At 36.3% G+C, this 18513-nt stretch overlaps 1 protein-coding gene across 10 annotated transcripts in view; it reads right to left on the bottom strand.

The window, feature by feature from the left end:
- CadN (neural cadherin) overlaps positions 1 to 18513 on the bottom strand; it is a 291717-nt gene that overhangs the window by 169676 nt on the left and 103528 nt on the right. For all 10 annotated transcript variants that reach the window (XM_070106306.1, XM_036374376.2, XM_070106307.1 and 7 more), the window contains 3 exons: positions 6634 to 7087; positions 3087 to 3303; positions 658 to 1443 (listed from right to left, as the gene is read on the bottom strand). In XM_070106306.1, the coding sequence (XP_069962407.1) occupies positions 658 to 1443; positions 3087 to 3303; positions 6634 to 7087 (1457 nt within the window). The remainder of the gene's footprint in view (positions 1 to 657; positions 1444 to 3086; positions 3304 to 6633; positions 7088 to 18513) is intronic.

Below are 18513 nucleotides of genomic sequence, written 5' to 3' on the forward strand. Positions count from 1 at the left end.
ATACATTTCAGTAGCATAACAAAAGAGAAAATGTGCTATGACCGCGCTCAAGTCCTCTTCATTTTGGCGGCCAATCATTCACAGAGCATAATAACCTGGTCAAGTACACTTACTGGCAAATATACTGACTCTCTCTTTCCTCGCTTCCATGGCAGTCTATTGTTATCGCTTGAGTGTTTATAAAATACTGAGAGCGTACACTTTGAGTATTTGGTTAGTGGCTCATTCACTCGACCACTAAATTAATGGTGTTGATTCGAACCAAGTTAGCTCGGCTCATATTTAATGTTTGACTTTATTAACTGGCTACATAAATTGATGCAATACCAACTAAGGTGAACAACTACAACAATACAGGTTTTCACCGTAAAGAAATTTATATTGTGTCCTGTTTAACCAATAGCTTGCTATTTTCAAGGAGCCGTTTTCCCAGCCGCGACTCAAATACTACTGCCCACCCTTTTCACCACTATCTTTACTTCTACTTTGTTCTACGTGAAATCGCGGATATTTTATTAGCATTATTGACTGCGTTTTCTTAAATGCTAGACACACAGCTCTAAAACACCACTCAAGGGCATACGGCAGCACACAAATTTGAAATACAATTGCATTGAATTCATTCACTAAGCTTGCAAGGGTCTACTATGTACATACCTGTCCATTCACGCCTTTGTCCTCATCGGTGGCGACCACTTTTATCACAGGACTGCCATTGGGTGCACCCTCTTCCACTTTTGGATAATAGGTGCCGCAATCTTTAAACACGGGCTTATTGTCATTCACGTCGGTAATAAAGACTACCACGACAGCGGTGGAGGTGTGTATGGTATGATCACCATTAACACAACACGAACCATCATCCATGGCTGTCACATTCAATTCATACTTGTCGCGATCCAATGATATGGCCTTATTATGTAAGCGTATCACACCGGTTATGTCCTCGATAACAAATTGTCCAGACGATGTGCCACCACCGACAAATCCGAAGCGTACATTATCACCATCCTTATCGGATGCCACCACAGTGGTGACAAGTGTGTTAGGTCCGGCATTTTCATCCACATTCGGTGTATAGACTTGCTGTGAGAACTTTGGCTCCTCGTCGTTCTTATTTTTCGTGTAGACACGTACAGTGGCAGTGCCAGATTTCGAAGGTTCACCTTTATCTTTTGCTGTCACAATGAATTCATAATAGGCATTGTTGTTGTCGGCATCGAGTTGTTTATTATTGACAATAATGCCGTTCGAATCGACCGCAAAGTGATCATCCGAAACTAGATATTCAATTTCGGCATTTGCACCCGAGTCAGAGTCCATTGCTTTGACACGTAGAATACTAGTTCCGAGCGGTATGTCTTCGTCGACGTTGTGCGCTTGGTAATCAGGCAACTCGAACTTCGGCGCATTGTCGTTAACATCCGTTACGCGAATAGTTAACTGTGGGAGAAAAAATTTTAAATTACACATTATGAAAATTATTCCTTATCCTAAATATACTAAAAATAATTGTGTGGATATTATAGTGGGCAGAACATGGATAAATATAGATTTCGTAGGTGGTTATGTTAGATATTAGATACTGTCGAACTGTATACGCGAGTGAAGTTGAGACGATCTTTTTCTAAAATATTGCTGGCGATCAATAAGATGGGGGGAATGCGGGCTTGAGAAGATTGGAAAGTTCATGCGAATTAGTTTAGTCATACATTAAAATTTAAAAGACTTTCGTCATTTCTCTGCTATCCTTTCTTCATAAATCCTTTCTTTCTTCATAAGAAAGTGTACGGGAAAGCTCCAATAAAGGGATAGAAGGGAGATTTTAGTACGTGAAAGTTTGTAAATCGTGTAATCGGTTATCCATTAATTTTTTCGCTGTTGTTGTGCTTGTTGTAGCGGTTATCTAGTCCCCGCTTGGGTGGTAAGATTCAAGTTATCATCGAATTAATCTAACGGTAGGTCTAGGAAAAGTGCTGTTTCGACGTGGTCGGAGAGAGGTGTTATATGAGTGGAAAAAGCTGGTAGCTAGTCACTTTGTAATTTTTTTGCGGCTGTGTACTTTGGCAATAATCGCGGTCAAATGCGGAGTGAAGGAGCACAAGCTGTCAAGAGTAATCCCTAAAATCTTAAGGGTTGTTGACAGTCGAAGTTTTCGTCTAGTTGATGAATATGATCGTTTTGGATTTAGTGGGGAAAAGTGTCAAGCTTCTTGCAAAGAAGAAGCGAGAAAGATCGGAGAGATAATTGTTTACTTTCGAAAACATGCCATCCATTCCATTGCCTGACTTAAGACTTGAAATAAATAATAATTGTAATAGTAAATAATTCTTTGTCATGCAAAGGAAGTATCCGTCAGTCTGTTCGAACAGCTGGTATATTGTGTTTGTTTGGCGAATCAAAGGCAGTTAATTCTTCATTAAAGTGGTTAAAACGCTTGCTATTTTATCTCAATTTGATTATTCCAGTATATTTAATTGATACCCGTTGTTCGTTTAGCCACTCTCTAAAATGTGACGAATCGAACATATATCTTAATACGTATGCAGAAGAAGGAGAATTAAGTTCTGTAATATACACCGGCGTCCACTCACAACTTACCATTCATACGAGTATGTAATTTTTTTTGAGAATGTGTCAGAAAATTTGTTTATACAAATACTGAAACCTACATTTTCCCAACAATATACTTTCTAGGAATTGCATATTTTTACCAACCACGTCATAAAAATAGTATATATGGTGTGTAACCTTTCTTTTCCAACAAAAAAAAAAGAACTGCACGCTTTTATTACCCTCCTTTAGTCGATATTATTGATAAATGAGCATTGAATGTGCTTTTTAACAATTTTAGTACACACTTGAGTGCATCTGCATCCAGGACACGATTGTCCACACACAAATTTATTTTCATATCTACGCATGCACATCCACTGCTCATCCGCTTATAGCATGAAACAGCTCACAATTCTTTAACTGCTTTGCGAATAAAGACATACAAACGATATCGAGTATTCAACCAGCAGGTAGATTCCTTTTCATGATATACAATATATATATGTAAGAATGTACGTGTATCTACTTACCTCAACGGATGTGGAGAAACCACCCGAGTCCTCGGTGGCGGTAACTATCAGCGAGTAGACGTGTGGCTGTCGTAAATCCTCGAAATCCAATTCCTTTGCCAACTTAACAATACCCGAGGACGGACCAATGTTGAATGTACCAGCACCCTGTCCTTGCGCCTTTAATGTGTAGCGTATTTCTCGATCCGCAAAAGATTTCGCTTTCACCGAGATGATGCTGAAAGAGAAGAAAGCATGATTGAGTGGGTGGGTTTGCGAAAGTAGCTTAATATTTATTTATACGTAAGTATATGATGTTTTAAGCTTATAAGTATGTAAGCTTGTACAATGATTTTAATATTTGTTATAATAGTTTTTCCATCAGCGCACACATTTTTTGGCTACAAAAGTGCTCATAAAATGGAAAATAAATCGGGAATGTGCCAGCACGCTGAGTGACGCTGACAATATTTATTCATGCATACATACGTGTTTGAAGACGTGTGCCTAACTAGTTCTAAGCAAGTGTGTGTGCTTTTTCTTGCCTGTGCATTTGTTTGCAAATATTTTTTTTTATAATTCAGGATATATCTCTATGTGTCCTTCCGTTTACATATTTGATTTCATATGAAATGCCATTTGACAGTTGTTTTCCTACCGGAATTTCAATGAGCGGAGCTTTAGTCACTCAGTTGTACCCGTTAACTTGGCTCGACTAACTGCTGCTCAGCTGACGTGCTCCTCTCTCTATGGCTCAATTTGTTTTTTTGCACATTTTCGCCTTGCACAACTTTATTGGAATATAATTTGCATATTTTATTATATACAGTATGAAGGCGGATCGCTCGGTATAGAAAGATTCTACAATATGTATATTCTTATCCTTATATAACCGTGCGTGAGTGATGTACAAGTATGTAAGCTCGAGTGTATTTATAGCTACCCTGCTGTGAAATATCAAACTAGTCAGGAAGATTGTACACACAGCATAATAAGAAGACAAATTGCCGGATTATATTGTCATTAACGAAACTTGATTTCTCTACATATGCACATTTGGCAAAAAAAGTCTGCGTACCAATTTATTTGATATCCATTCAAAGATATTAAATATGCAATTTTATAAAACTAAAAGTAATTAAATTTCCGACAATAACATATAAAACAAAAACGAAACATGCCGACGAATAAAAAATCCGTTAGAAAAAGTCTGCTTACAGGGTACATAAGTCGAGCAAAGATATTTTTACACCGAATTCTTCATAAAATTTAATAGGAAGTCGGTTATCCCCAACGTTTTAAAACTTCTTGCTAGAGGTTTTAGCAAGAAATAGACAAGCTCAGAGGTTTCTGTTGAAATGATCGGAGCCCATTCCTCGTTTAGCACGTCCTTGAGCATATCCTTTAAGGTAGCTGTGTGTTGGCGGATTTTAGTTCCAGTGAATTCCATAGGTGCTTTTTTAGGATTCAAATGAGGTGATTCTGGTGGTGTTTGAAGCTGCTTGGAGCGTTGTAGAGCAACCAAAGTTTAACTATGTCTAGGCTGGGTGCTTCGGGGCGTTATCCCTTAGAATAGTGGTCACTTCCAAGACACAATTCTTCCGCTCTTTGTTGCAAATTTATTTTTAAGATATTACGATATACATTGTCTATGGTGGACTCTTTAACATCCATCCCATATAATTACTTCTTCACCACCGTGCTTACCAGTAGGCATAAAGATTTTCTTATCGAGTGCCTTGTTCGTTTGTCTCCATAAAATCGTACGATTCCAAAGATCCAAAACTTGCTTTTATCGGACAAAATAACCTTTTGTCAAAACTCCCTTGGCTTGTTTGAGTGCTCCTTGGCGAAAGCATTATGCACTTGCCGCTTATGATAGGAATTACTTCCTGTGTGCGACTTGACCATTTAACCCTGCTTTTTGTTAATTTTGCCAATCGTGTCAGTGCAGATACAACATCGCCGTTTGTAACTTTTTATTACTCTTTTAATAAACGAATGTGTTATGTTTTTCTTCATCCAAAAGTTTAACTATTTCCCTTTGTTTTCTTTTAGGCAAGATTCGATGTTCTAAATTGAATAACAAACTTTTACGAAAACAAGTAAAACTATGACTTTCCAACACTTTTATCGATAAAACTGTGGTATCAGATTTTTACTGCTTTAAATTATATGGGATTATGCAGCAGACTAGTAATAAAGCACTTCATATGATTTTATTCTAAAACTTAGTATATAAAAGATATTTTTTAACAAAAGATAATAAGACATAAGCGTGTACGCAGACTTTTTTTGCCGAGTGTATGTACATTCTTGGCTTTGAGGGCGTAAATGTTTGTAATTCAGGCTAGAACGACAAAAGATACACATTTTATTTGCGTTTGGAAAGTGTACCTACAGCCATTAAAATCAAAATTAATTACTGTTATTAAGTATTGGAAGGCTCAAATTCTTATATTCAATCTGTTAAGTTTGAGGAGATGAAAATGTTAGAGGTAAATCGTGAAGATCTTAAGCGTCTTAATTTTAAATTTAATTCATTTCAATAGCTAAAAAAATTATGTCTTTACTATAAAAATTGTATTAAAAATTTAGGGAATATCCCTATGGCCCAACCCAATCGAATAATCTCGTTTACTGGGCCTCCCATCAGATGGCGACGATTACAATACCTACACTATCTGAACCAAACAGAATTTACATAAATCATCTTTACAATACCAACAACAAGATATTTTGCTTTTCATTCGACCATAACAAATAGAGATTAGCTCTGTGAAATGGACTATTTAAGTTTGCTGCGCAAAACTTGGTGATTATATTGCATATCATCTTTTGCGTACCATGGATATGAGAAAAATCATCAGCTAATAAACATGTCAGCCCGATATTTGTACCACATAAAACTACTGAGAGAGAGATGTTGAAATCTTCTTATATATTTATGATACCAACACGACGATTTTAAAACACTGTTATTTTTTCTAATTTTTCAATGTTATCGTTATATCGGAAGTATACGGTAACCGAAATGGATGGACGACTCGCATGGGGTTTATGATGACTTAGCGACCTTCACCGGATGTTTTGTGACACTAAATTTATTGTTCGAGATAAAGATAGACTCCACAAATCATGTATGCAACATTTTCAACGATTCTGTAACTCGTTAGTAAATTTTTTCTTCGTAGTAATGGTCGCCGAACAAACTTTTCCCGTCGTAATGTAACATGTGTCAAATATACGATAATTGACATATGAAGATCAAATTTCAGTAACTATCTGTTTGGTTTGTGCACACACTTTTAATGGACTAGTCCTTGTCATATTTTATCTGATGCTATATTCCTGAAAATGTATGTTGTTTCGTTCTACTAAAGAACGAGGGATCTGCATATATACATTTAGGGCTTATTACTTGTTGTTGCTCAATATACATATATATATAACTATATATATGAGATATAAATATGTACCGAATTAGATGAGCATTACTTTCACTAAAGTTAAGAATTGTATGGTATCTACTTGCAGTCAAATTTTGAAAAATATTTTTACAACTTACTCAGAATCCTTCTTCTGATTTTCCGGTATCTCTGCTTCATAGCTGGGCATGTAGAATTGTGGTGCCCGTTTACCACCGACAATAGAAAGACGCTCCTCGGGTGTGCTCTGGAAACGGCGATCATCCACTTTCCCATTTTGATCCTCAGCTTTCACATATAAAACATATTCCATATCCAATTGGAAAAGATCAGTGCCACGGGTGCGTACGACACCCGAACGTTCATCCACTTCGAAACGTCCACCGGTACGATCACGTACAATGAAATAATGTATGTTATGATCGGTGTCCGGATCACGCGCTTGTAATGTAAAAACTGGTGTATTGGGCGGAGCATTAAGTTGTACGACAGCTTGCATTGGCAACGGACGATTAATAAAATATGGTGGTTCATCATTGACATCCTTCACGTGGATGATGACGCGCTGATTGTCGGTGTACTTGAGGTCGGAGACTTAAGAGGAAGAAAAATGGTATTTGTTTAGTATGCATATTTGTTATATAGTATTATACAATATATATATTATGTATGTAAGTATGAATAATTTTATTTTATAGGTAATCGCGATATATATTTGAACACCGTAGATGTTTAATTCCTTTCAGTTTCTATAAGACTACATGAGGCAAAAATTATTTCAAAGCACTGTCAATGGCAGCGACAAAGGAAAAAAAGGGAATATACAACAAAAACTAATTACTGTGCTTGACAACAACAAAGTCAATCGTTTCTAGCTCTTACACTCAACTTTCCGCAAACAACTTTCCTTATTTGCACACGAAAGCGTACAAACTACAATGCTGAGTTAAATTAGCATTATTAGCTTCCTTGAAGCCGTACTTACAACTCGCACATACTCAGATTACGCAAGGTCTGTTAGTAAATACGTGGAAATATGTACATCCTTGAAAAGAGCATTCGACTTTTGTGTATCGATTTATTGAAGTGTATTTGTCCTGCAAACCCAACAAAAGGGGAACAAACCCACAAACATGAATGCTCGTAGATATATACTCACTCCAAGATTACTATAGAATTGCGCCAAACAATGGGGAACTATTCAATTTCACTTAAGCTATTAAAATGCAATGAATTAGAAAAACAGCAATAAATATCAAATGCAGAAGCTACAGGCATCAGAAACGGTAAAACTCCTCCGTGTGCAAATGCTTTATTGAATGCGCAACAACAACGAAGCGATTACGTTAGAGTTGTATTTTTGTACATATTTGTACTTCAACACCTTCTCTATAGGATTGTTTACATGTGTGTATGTATGTGTGGGAAAAATGAACGTCGCAAGCAAAGGTACGGCAAAAAATCAATAAAAGCGACCGCTAGGCAAGCAGGTCCTTTCCATTTACGCAAAAAACACAACGTATATATGCACGGTATGTATGTATGTAACTATGTATGCATTCGATTGTAGCAAAGCATACATTCACACCTGCGTGGCAAACAATAGCCGGGCCTATGCACCGGAAAAATCCAATCAAGGCGGTAGGAAATGTATACTCCCAAAAAGTTTACCAATGTAAAACATGCGGGCATAATAACCCAATGAGCAAGGAACTCGTTAGATAGGTCAAAAGAAAATGAACTTTCAATGCTCGAGAACGAATAAACGGATTAACTGTTTAGTTTATGTAAAGGCTTTTGATAGAATCATTATGCAAAATATTAGCGGCCGTGTTTTCGAAGTATTTATTTCTGCTGTAAATATTACTACTACAGTTGTTTTTCCTGTTTACACGTTAGTTTGCTTTGAAGATAGTACACAGCTAAAAACAAGGGCAACCTGTTATAACTCTATAGAGGCATTATATCAATTTGCGCAACTGTTTGAAGAAAACACAAACTCAAAGTAAGAAAAAGATTACATAGAGAAACCACATAAAAAGATTAGTACATAAAATATTTTGTTTCATAATTTTAACTAAAAACAAAAAAATATCAAAAAAAATAATTTTTAATAATTTCTAAATCGTTTCTTAATAGTTATTGAATTAATTTGTTATTTCTAATCAAAAGAGAATGAAATTATAGAAGTTATGCATAAAAACATTAAACATTAACAATAAAATAAAAAAAGTTTAGGGAAATGTGGAAATACAGGAGTCCGGCCACCATTGAATGGGGTTCACACATACATATTGAATTCTGAATCGGCGCGTTAAAAGTTTTAAATTTGATGAACTTTTTATACCTTGAACAGGGGATATTGAGTTTGCTACGCCCAAATATTGGAGACCCTATAAAGTATGATCAGCACGACGAGCGCAGTCGATTTAGCCGGTCCGTATATGACTAAAAAGTTTTTGAGATATCGATTCGAAATTTCGCACACGTTTTTTTTTCACCAAGAAGCTGGTCATTTATCGGAAACCTCGATTTCGGATAGCTATAATATACAGCTGCCATACAAACCCAACGATCAAACACAAGTCCTTGTATGGAAAATCTTTTACTTTGACAACGTTTCTTCGCGAAATTCCGCATAGATAGATTTTAAAGCATTGCTAAAATCTCCAAAGAAGATTTTCAGATCGAATCACTACAACGTGTAGCTGCCATACAACAAACCGCTTAACATCAAAATAAAGATTTTTTTATACCTTTATGCTATTACTTATAAGAAATTCACCTGTGAAGGGTACTATAACCAGGAAAAACAAACAGTTTCGACCATTGAAATTGCTTTTTCTGTAAACAATAACAAACTTTCAGAAAAATCCAGATAACACCATAGTTACTAAGCATAGTGGTCGTATATGTACCATAGATGACAGGAGCAAAATTCGCATTCAGCAGCTAGCAACCAATTAAAAGCGGAACTTGGCCTAGATGTGATTAAACAATGTGTGCATCAAATACTAAGAAAATATTTATATCTTAAATATCAAAATCGAGAATTCGAATCTGTGGTTTTCAGTGACGGACCAGACGATCTCCATAAATATTGGTGGAATTTGAGATGTCCACGTTAGGCATACCATAAACGCGTTCATGGTGGTGGATCATTCATGGTATGGGCATTGCATTTTCATCAAAAGGCAAGTTCAAAATATGCTTTGAGCCAGGCAAAATGAATACAGAAATCTACATTAATTTGTTGGAAAATTAGGAACCTATTCTTTTTTTAATTAAGAAAAATATTTGAATATAATTTTGTTGTTTAATGTTTAGATCTTTTAATTATAAATGCCAAAAAATCCCACATTCCTTCATTCTTTCTTCATATCTTGAATATCATTTTGTTGTTTAATGTTTAGATCTTTTAATTATAAATGCCAAAAAATCCCACATTCCTTCATTCTTTCTTTTAGAAATAATTTATGTTGAAGAATTGCACATATAATTATTTGACTCGCACACTATTCAAAATTAAGGGAAAATGCAAGGGAAACTGCAGTTGCAACCGGTATTGTTTGTTTCAATCGCTACTTGGCACAGCCTGTCAAATCCATGGATCTTATATTTTGATTACCATGCTGTGGGTGAGAGAATTATAGAGATTAATCATAGTTCTTACTTCCACTATTTTGTAAGTACTAAAACTCAAGGCCAACTATATTTTTGTAGCGCTTTCAGTAATTAGATTTTAATCTACTGCGCACAAATCCTGTTCCACCTTACTTAGAAGGATGCCCCGGCTCAACTTTAAAGTAATTTTCACTGCATTTGTGGTATCTAGAGATGGTAGGGAAATAGAGAGTTGCGGATATTTAAATACAGGAAGTGAAAATAACTTATTAAGGAGCCATTTTGTTGTAATTAATACTAAGTCTTACTTAGTGTTGAGCAGTTTCAATGAGCTTAAGTTATCACGAAAGCTTTTATTCCAACATTTCTCTCCTAGGAATATAAATCAAAGCTAATGTCCACTTTAATATAATATTTACCCACTCTTTTATGAGTAAAAAATAAATTGAAATGTTTAGATTTTTTGTTAAAAAATTTTCAGCTGCTTAATTATCTGTCAACTGGATCTTATAGAACTCGAGGAGCAAAGCGAGTGACAGCCTATGCTGATGTTGTGGTTCTTATGGTTAAAAGAAAATTCCTAAATACCGTCTACGAGCTTACCGAAGGATACCTAAACGTTTTATCTAACTGGGCGAATAGAAGCGGCCTAGCCGTTAACCCAAGTAAAACCGACATGGTTTTATTTACTAGGAGGTATAAGATCCCAAATGTACCTCTCCCCTCTTTTGGGGGTTTAACCTGTTGATAAAGTGAAATACCTACGGCTTATCCTCAATAGAAAACTTTCGTTGAGCCCAAACATTGCTGCAAAGGGGCTATACGGAAAAGGTTGGGACTCTCACCTAAGGTGGTGTTCTGGCTCTACGAAACTGTAGTCAAGCCAATAATTTTCTATGTAGTGTTTGTCTGGTGGAGGGCGCTCGAAAGGACCACACTGGCTAAAAAGCTTGAGCGGGTCCAAATAGTGGCGCTTGTCGGAATCTCCGGTGCACTGCGGACCACACCTACAATAGCTCTTAATGCTATTTTAAACATAGCACCTGTGGACATTGCCGGTAGGTGCATTGCTGCGAAGTGTGCTCTAAGGCTCATGAAAGCTGGGCTTATGAAGAGGCCCGAACAAGGACACGCCGAAATTCTTTCCTCTTTCAGCTTCATTCCGCAAAATTTAAATCACTGCGTCACTGAGGCCACTCGAGGCGGCTCTTTTTCTGCTTATATTCCGACGAGGGACATGTGGATGGGAAGAAGAGATGCGGTAAGCTTTTTCAAGGATGGATAGAAGCTAGGACGGAAGGTTGGATTTTCTGGGTTTTCTGCAAGAAGCTCTCCGTCAATCTTAGCTTTAGGCTACCGGACCACTGTAGTGTTTTTCAGGCGGAAGTGGCTGCTCTCAAGGTGGCGGGAGAATCACTGCTACGTAGTGGAGCCTCGTTTAGAGAAGTGAGCATCCACTCCGACAATAGGGTGGCAATACTAGCTCTGAGCGCGCGAACCGTTCAGACAAAGCATCTTGCTACTTCAATATCAGACTCGTTTGGGTGCCTGGTCACAGCAGAATCGCTGAAAACTGCAAAGCTGATGAGCTAGCCAGGGGGGTCACCCTTGCCCCACTCACATCGGGATGGGATCGAGTTGGATCTCCATTAACGTCTTGCATTCTAGCTCTGGATCAAGAGGTCGTGGAACTTCTCGCTCTGAGCAAAGTGCATCTCGCCGCTATGGTAGGAGTTCTCACTGGACACTGTCCAATGGGTACTTATACGGTACGGTCTACCCGATTATAGTTGCCAAAGTTGTATGGTGGAGGGTGTGGTGGAAACATCTCGGCACTTTCTCCTCCACTGTCCGGCTTTCGCTAGGCTGATACTAAAACATCTCAGCAATAGCACAGTTTCGACGGACCTGAATACTTAGCCGAAACTGATATTATTTAAGTAATATGTGCATAAAGATGCAACGAAATATCGAGTAAGTTTCTAAAAATTATAGCTAATAACTGTACTGTGAAAGACATTTGCGCTCCTCACACTGGATTGTCTCCTTTAGCAAAATAAATATAAACTCAAATTCCCTATTTTGCGATAATATATTCTTGCAATAATTCGATCCAAGCTTTTGAGTGTTCAACCGAGGTAACCTGTTACTTATTCCATTGTTAAGTTAGGGTATGCTGTACATATTTACTTTGCATTTGTATAATTAAACAAACAAAATTAAAACTAAGAATAAAGTTAAGTGCAAATGAGATCTGCAACATCGCTTTGATTCTAGTCAGATGTCCCGCAGCCAAGCTGTTGCAAGACTTTCGCAAATTAGTTTGTACTAACAGGTTATGCCACCATATAGTGTGTGCTCAAAATTAACAAAACAACGCACTCAAATCGTACCTCACACCTAAGCATATGACTTACACACACCGCTACAATAACAATGACAAAGCAACAAACTACAAGTAGTCTTCTAATAGACAAAGTCTGACTGTTGCAGTAGTTAATTATTGGTAACACTACGCCCGCAGCATGAGCCTTGACTAGAAAGCAGTCAGTGTGCCACTTTTAAATGGAATTGAATTTCGAGGCAAACGCTAACAAACGAAGGAAGTTGTAGTTGGAAGAAGAACTACCAGCAGCAGCGACAGTGGCAGAAAGTTTACGGAGCAATTCAAAGAATGTTGTATGTATTTCAATTCAGCACTCATTGCATTGCTTTCCGCCACATTTGCACAAACGAATGAGTGTATGAAAAGCTTGGCAGGCAAAGCGAATGCGAAAATCACAATGAATACGAAAATTTAGCTGTGCGCGGCGCCGCAGCCAGGATTTCCGCAACGCGTTTGTATTCACAAGCCAACTGCTGGCTGACAAGTAGGCTGGTTGGTTGACGGAATAACGGCATTGTATTTATGGCACAATTGCAAGAGCATGTGCATGTGTGTATGTGTTATTTAGAATGTATCCTAGTCTGCCTTTGTGGCATTTAGCTGCACTGCCTTTGCGCGCTTCCGGCTGCCATTTTTAAGGCTTTGCTGCCATTGCTGCTGCTGTTGCTGCTACTCCATCTTAATTCCGCCTGCCAACACGCCCACACAATGGTCACTCTTGTCTGTGTTGCCGTGTTATCCTGGCTAAATAGCAATGGCTTTGTGACTGTCTGTCTTTCGTTGTCAGTCTGCTTGCCACTGTGCACACTCCTTCATTGTTTCCCTTGTTTATTTGTTAGCGCGTCGTCTGTTTCTTCTATCTATGTGTCATCTTACTTTATGGTAGCTTAGCTGCATTTTTATTTCTTTAGATACCTTCCTTCCCTTGCCGCTATTGATTATTTTTATTCCCCCACCATCTGGTATAATAATCAGTCCTCTTCTCCTCTAATATTTCTTAAAGAAAAATTTGCATAAGTTTGCCGGTTAGCTGTACAAAGTTCTGTGCGCTTTTCAACAGACTTGATAATCTTTTCTTTTACCGTTTCTTTCCACTTCTTACGCTTGCTTCATCTATTAAAGTGATACCAAAACGTAGAACTTAAGTAAAGGATTAATGCTTTCAGCAAACAAGTCGCCGTTACTTCCTCGAAATGGCAGGAAATCCTTTTCTACACATTGCGTAAACGAGAATGAATGAATGCAGATTTTGAGAATTATTTTTAACTTGGTGTATTAGTTTGAATTCATTAAAGAGAGAAGAAATTTTACTAAAGTTGCTTTGATTTAATATTAAGAAAAAGAATTATTGGCAAATTTTAGATATGCAATATTCTATGTTATATTAGTACCCATATTATGTAACACAGCTGGTCTATCAAACCGTTTACTTTGTATTATGTACGACTACTGATATCGGTATACGTATACTTGGAAATGCAGTTAACAACACTGAGTTCAAAATTTCGAGAAGCACTATTTAAAGTATTATATTTGGCAGCATTGTGGAAGAGTTCATAAAATGGAATAAAAAGTAATAAAAATCAGTGAAGAGAATTAATATTAAAAGAAAAAACGTTAACTTTGGTTGCACCGAAGCTGTAATACTCTTCACATATACAACAAATTCCATACAAGCACTTGATTCCGATCGTTCAGTTTATTTGGCAGCTTTATGCTACAGTGACTCGATCTAAACAATTTCTTTGGAGATTGCATTGTTACCTTGGACAATAACCCATGCCAAACTTCGTGAAATTATCTCCGCAAATAAGGAAGATTTCCAGCTCTTGATTCCGATCGCTTAGTTTTTATCACAAATATATGCTATAGTTATCCGATATTGGCCGCACCGATAAATGAGAAGCCTCTTGGTGAGAAAAGAGCGGGCAAAATTTTAGATTTATAGCTCTAAAACTGACGTGCTAGCTTGAATATATACAGACAGACGGGCGGACAGATGGAATGGCTAAACCGACTCAGCTCGTCCCGCTGATCATTTAAATATAAACTTTATAGGATTTCTGTCGTTTCCTTTTGGGTGGTACAAACATCGCGGTAAACTTAATATACCCTGTTCAGGGTATAATGAATGATTTATATTGACGATTTTTAGGTTATAAAAAATTGGGTTTTTAATACTATTTAGTTTAATCATCAGCAATCATATTTATGAAAATAAAAATTCAAATTTATAAAACGAAAGATACCGTTTCTCAAGATAGTTAAAGAACATTAATTTTGTTGGAAATAATATTGTATGCAATTGGTCTTAAGTAGTACAGGGATGGTACATAATACCCACAAAATAAAGATTGGCTACTCAGTGGCTTATAAGCAGTAACTGGTTGCCACGCAATGTAAAGTTTGTTATACGCTTGCCTAGTTGCTACAATATTCGCAGTCACTAAACGTAATAACATTTACTTATACAAATTTCTCACTGTTTGGATTTAAAAGAATTTATGATTAAAAGAGTTATTACTTTTCGTACTCAGGAATATGTTTATAGGTAAAATTATTACAAAAAAGGGAACGATATATGAAACTAAAGAAGCATTTAGAGAGAAGTTGACACTCGACCAACATCCCACATCACATTTTATACACACAAAAGAAGAAAGAAGTTATAACAGATGTTAGCTACGAAAGCCTTAAGCATTGACTATATACACATACAAACTTAAATTGAATAAAAAAATGATAAACTTGAATGAAGTTTTGCGCACTTCACCGCTTGGATAAACTCGCTTTCTAAAATCTATATCTCGTTTTCAGGCGGTAAGTTTTCTAATATCCGCTTTTCCGTTGTTTTGTGAAAATAAGTTGAAAGCAGAATGAATTAAATGCACCGCTACGCATAAAATAATAATAATAAGAAGAAAACAGCAAGAACATAGTAAATAAGAGATTCTGCGGTGAGTTCTATGCTTGAATCTTGAGCAAGCTGAAAGCGCTGAAATTTCATAATTGTCAACGGCAGTGTGTACAAGTATAACGGCTAGGAAGTGAATCTAACTTTATATTTACCGTTGTTGTTTCTCTTTTCTGCATTATAAATACATATTTTCCCCAAACCACGAAACACGTAGCTTAATTCCAGAATATGCTTAGAGTTCTATTGTTTGCCGGACTAAATGCAAACACTGACTAGGACGCATAGGCGCCACCCACCATTTATAACTGTTCCCACCACATATTTAACAACGGTGGAACACACGTCGAGTGAATAACATGACTGTGTGGAGTGAAAACAATAAGAATTTTCAAGGACTACTTCAGTGCTTCGACAAAGACGGTGATGATGAAGTTGCTTTAATGGAGGGGAGCCAGTGTGGAAATACACACCCAACCGGGTGCGGGTTGTTGTTTTGCTCGACTGTCGGATTTTAGCTTTTGTTGAATATTAAAAGTGCTCGGCACCTTACGCTTGCAAAACAACAGCAACGCAGTGCTTCATTTGAGAGCTATTCAAATAAAAAGCAATGGCGCTGCTGAAGTGGCACGTCTTCATCATATCCATTCAGAGGGGATAAATGTGAATACATTTTGGGGTCAAAGATTTAATGAACTTTTTATTCCGTGTTCTAAATGTGAAAAGCCTAGTGGAATATAAGGTGAATAGTAAAGGTGAATGTTGTGTCATGTTTCAGGAACTATTCCCGCATATTTTATTTTCATTGTGTAACATGACTTCTGTTTCCTCTTGACTATCAACACAATATTTCATTTTCATCCGATCCTTATCAATCATTTATTTTTGATGTCAACAATTTTTTTATTATTATTATTTAATATTATCAAACTCAAACAATAAAAATAAAATATTTAAAGGAACTTTTTCCTAAGTTATTAAAATATATTGGGAACATTTATTTGTAAAGCTTCGAAGGTTTATTATTCAGTATTCAGGTCATATTAAGTAAAATCCAGAGTTTTGAAATGTTAGGAGTAGAATAATATTATAAGCAAACTTATTAAAGTAATCAGTTCAAAAACTTTAATTTATCTATTGATTGCATAAATTTGCTCATTTCAATTGGCACATTTCTGAAAATTATGAAATACAGTCTTCGAGTTCTTGCTCATTTTTGTTTGAACTAATATCTTCAGAAATATAGGTACAACGATAATAAGTTAGATGCTAAATGGATACAAATGGATATTAGTAGAAGATAGACTTAAGTAATTTGAACTGAAGCGCATCTGTTCAATATTCTTAGCGTACTTATCAGCTCTGAAAGAAAACAGAAAAATTACTGAAGTCTGTCTGTCTGTTAAACTGTTAAAAGGAATTTTCTTTTTCTTCATTCGCGCGTAGATTTTTTCGCTTAAAATCTTACCGCCGCATCAGATGAGCATGGTAAAAGATTTCATTATAGTATTATTTATTATAAATGTATGTATGTTATATTTGTTCCTCTTACTCCCGCAAGAAGCACTTCCTTGATTTTTTGCATAATATTTTTAGAATATTGTGTAAAAGTTTTAAGTCAATTGGAGCATAATTACCAAAGTTACAAGTATTATATTTGTATTATACTTGTAAATGTTTAGCAACCGATAATATCTTTTTTTGTTCAAATTTTTAAAGCGTTTACCCCACAACTAATGCTTTCAAAGTCGGTACGCTCCACTAAGCCGATCCCTGAAAAATTTGGAACACTATTTCTGTATATATTGTAATATACAAGGTAGCGTCGGAGAAAAGAATCAGAGAACATGAGCAAAATAGCAGATATCTTTATAATATCAGTTTGGTTTTGAAAAACAAGGAAACATTAAAGTAAACCGAAAAACAATTGTAGAAGACATTTGTTATACGTCAATAAACTTCCTTTATGATCGTTTCTGTTGTACTTCCAGTTATACTTTCCAGTTGAGAATTTATGACCAGCAGTAATTTGGCAAAACCAACTTCGTTACTTTTTTCAACACTTTTAGATCCTGGTGGAACCGTTCTCTCTCTGTCCTTTAATACGCTTTTCTTTAAAAATGGTTCGAAAACATGTTATTTGGGGAAAACCAATATCTAACGAATAAGTCTTGTTTTTTTTAACATCTATTTGCCGTCACAAAAGATTTACAGAACCCATGTATTAACCATTAAGCGTAATACTAAAATTCTAAATGTGTAGAATATCAGAATTAATAATGATCCAAAACTTATTAATATAAACAATTGTATGACAATTTAATATTAATATAAGCAATTGTACAAAACAAGAAAAAACTTTAACTTCGGCTACACCGGAGCTCACCGGCCCTCACCGGTGCTTTTGTTGTAGGTGATAAAAGGGTATACAAATCTTTGTATTGATTTTGATCAGTCACTTTGAAGCTATACGATTTAGTGGTCTGATTTAACTAACTTGTTCTAAGATTGTAGAGTTGCTTTGGACATTAATATATGCAAAATTTCGTGAAGATAATTTTCAAATAAGAAAGTTTTCCATAAAAGACCCGATATCGGCAATAAATGAGCAGGTTCCTGGAGAGAAAAGCACCTGTGCAGAATTTCACGACTCAGCTTGTCATTTTGATCATTTCTACTTATATATATATACTTTATATATATATCCATATATTATCGGACGTTTACTTTTGGGTGTTACAAAACTCATGGTGAACCGTTCACGGTATTATTAAAGTATTATCATGCTCTTCAACAAAGAAGAAACTTTAAAAATGAAAAAATATCGTTGTATATTCGCACATTTTTACAGCGTAAAGCTGAATATCTCCTTTTTTCGACCCCAGCGACGATGATATGCAGTGACCATAAAAATTTGTCAACTGAGAAATTCCACAAAATGAGGCCACAAAATAAAAACGGCAACAAAAACAAACGCACAGAAATAAAATGCCATATATGAAGAGCGCAGTACAGACGTGGCAAGCAAACATGCAACACCATTGCCATAAGTCACTGCCTTGGCTGGGACTAACTACACAGCGCTGAAGCCGAAGC

The sequence above is a fragment of the Bactrocera oleae genome, chromosome 3, assembly GCF_042242935.1.
Source record: "Bactrocera oleae isolate idBacOlea1 chromosome 3, idBacOlea1, whole genome shotgun sequence".
Lineage (NCBI taxonomy): Eukaryota > Metazoa > Arthropoda > Insecta > Diptera > Tephritidae > Bactrocera > Bactrocera oleae.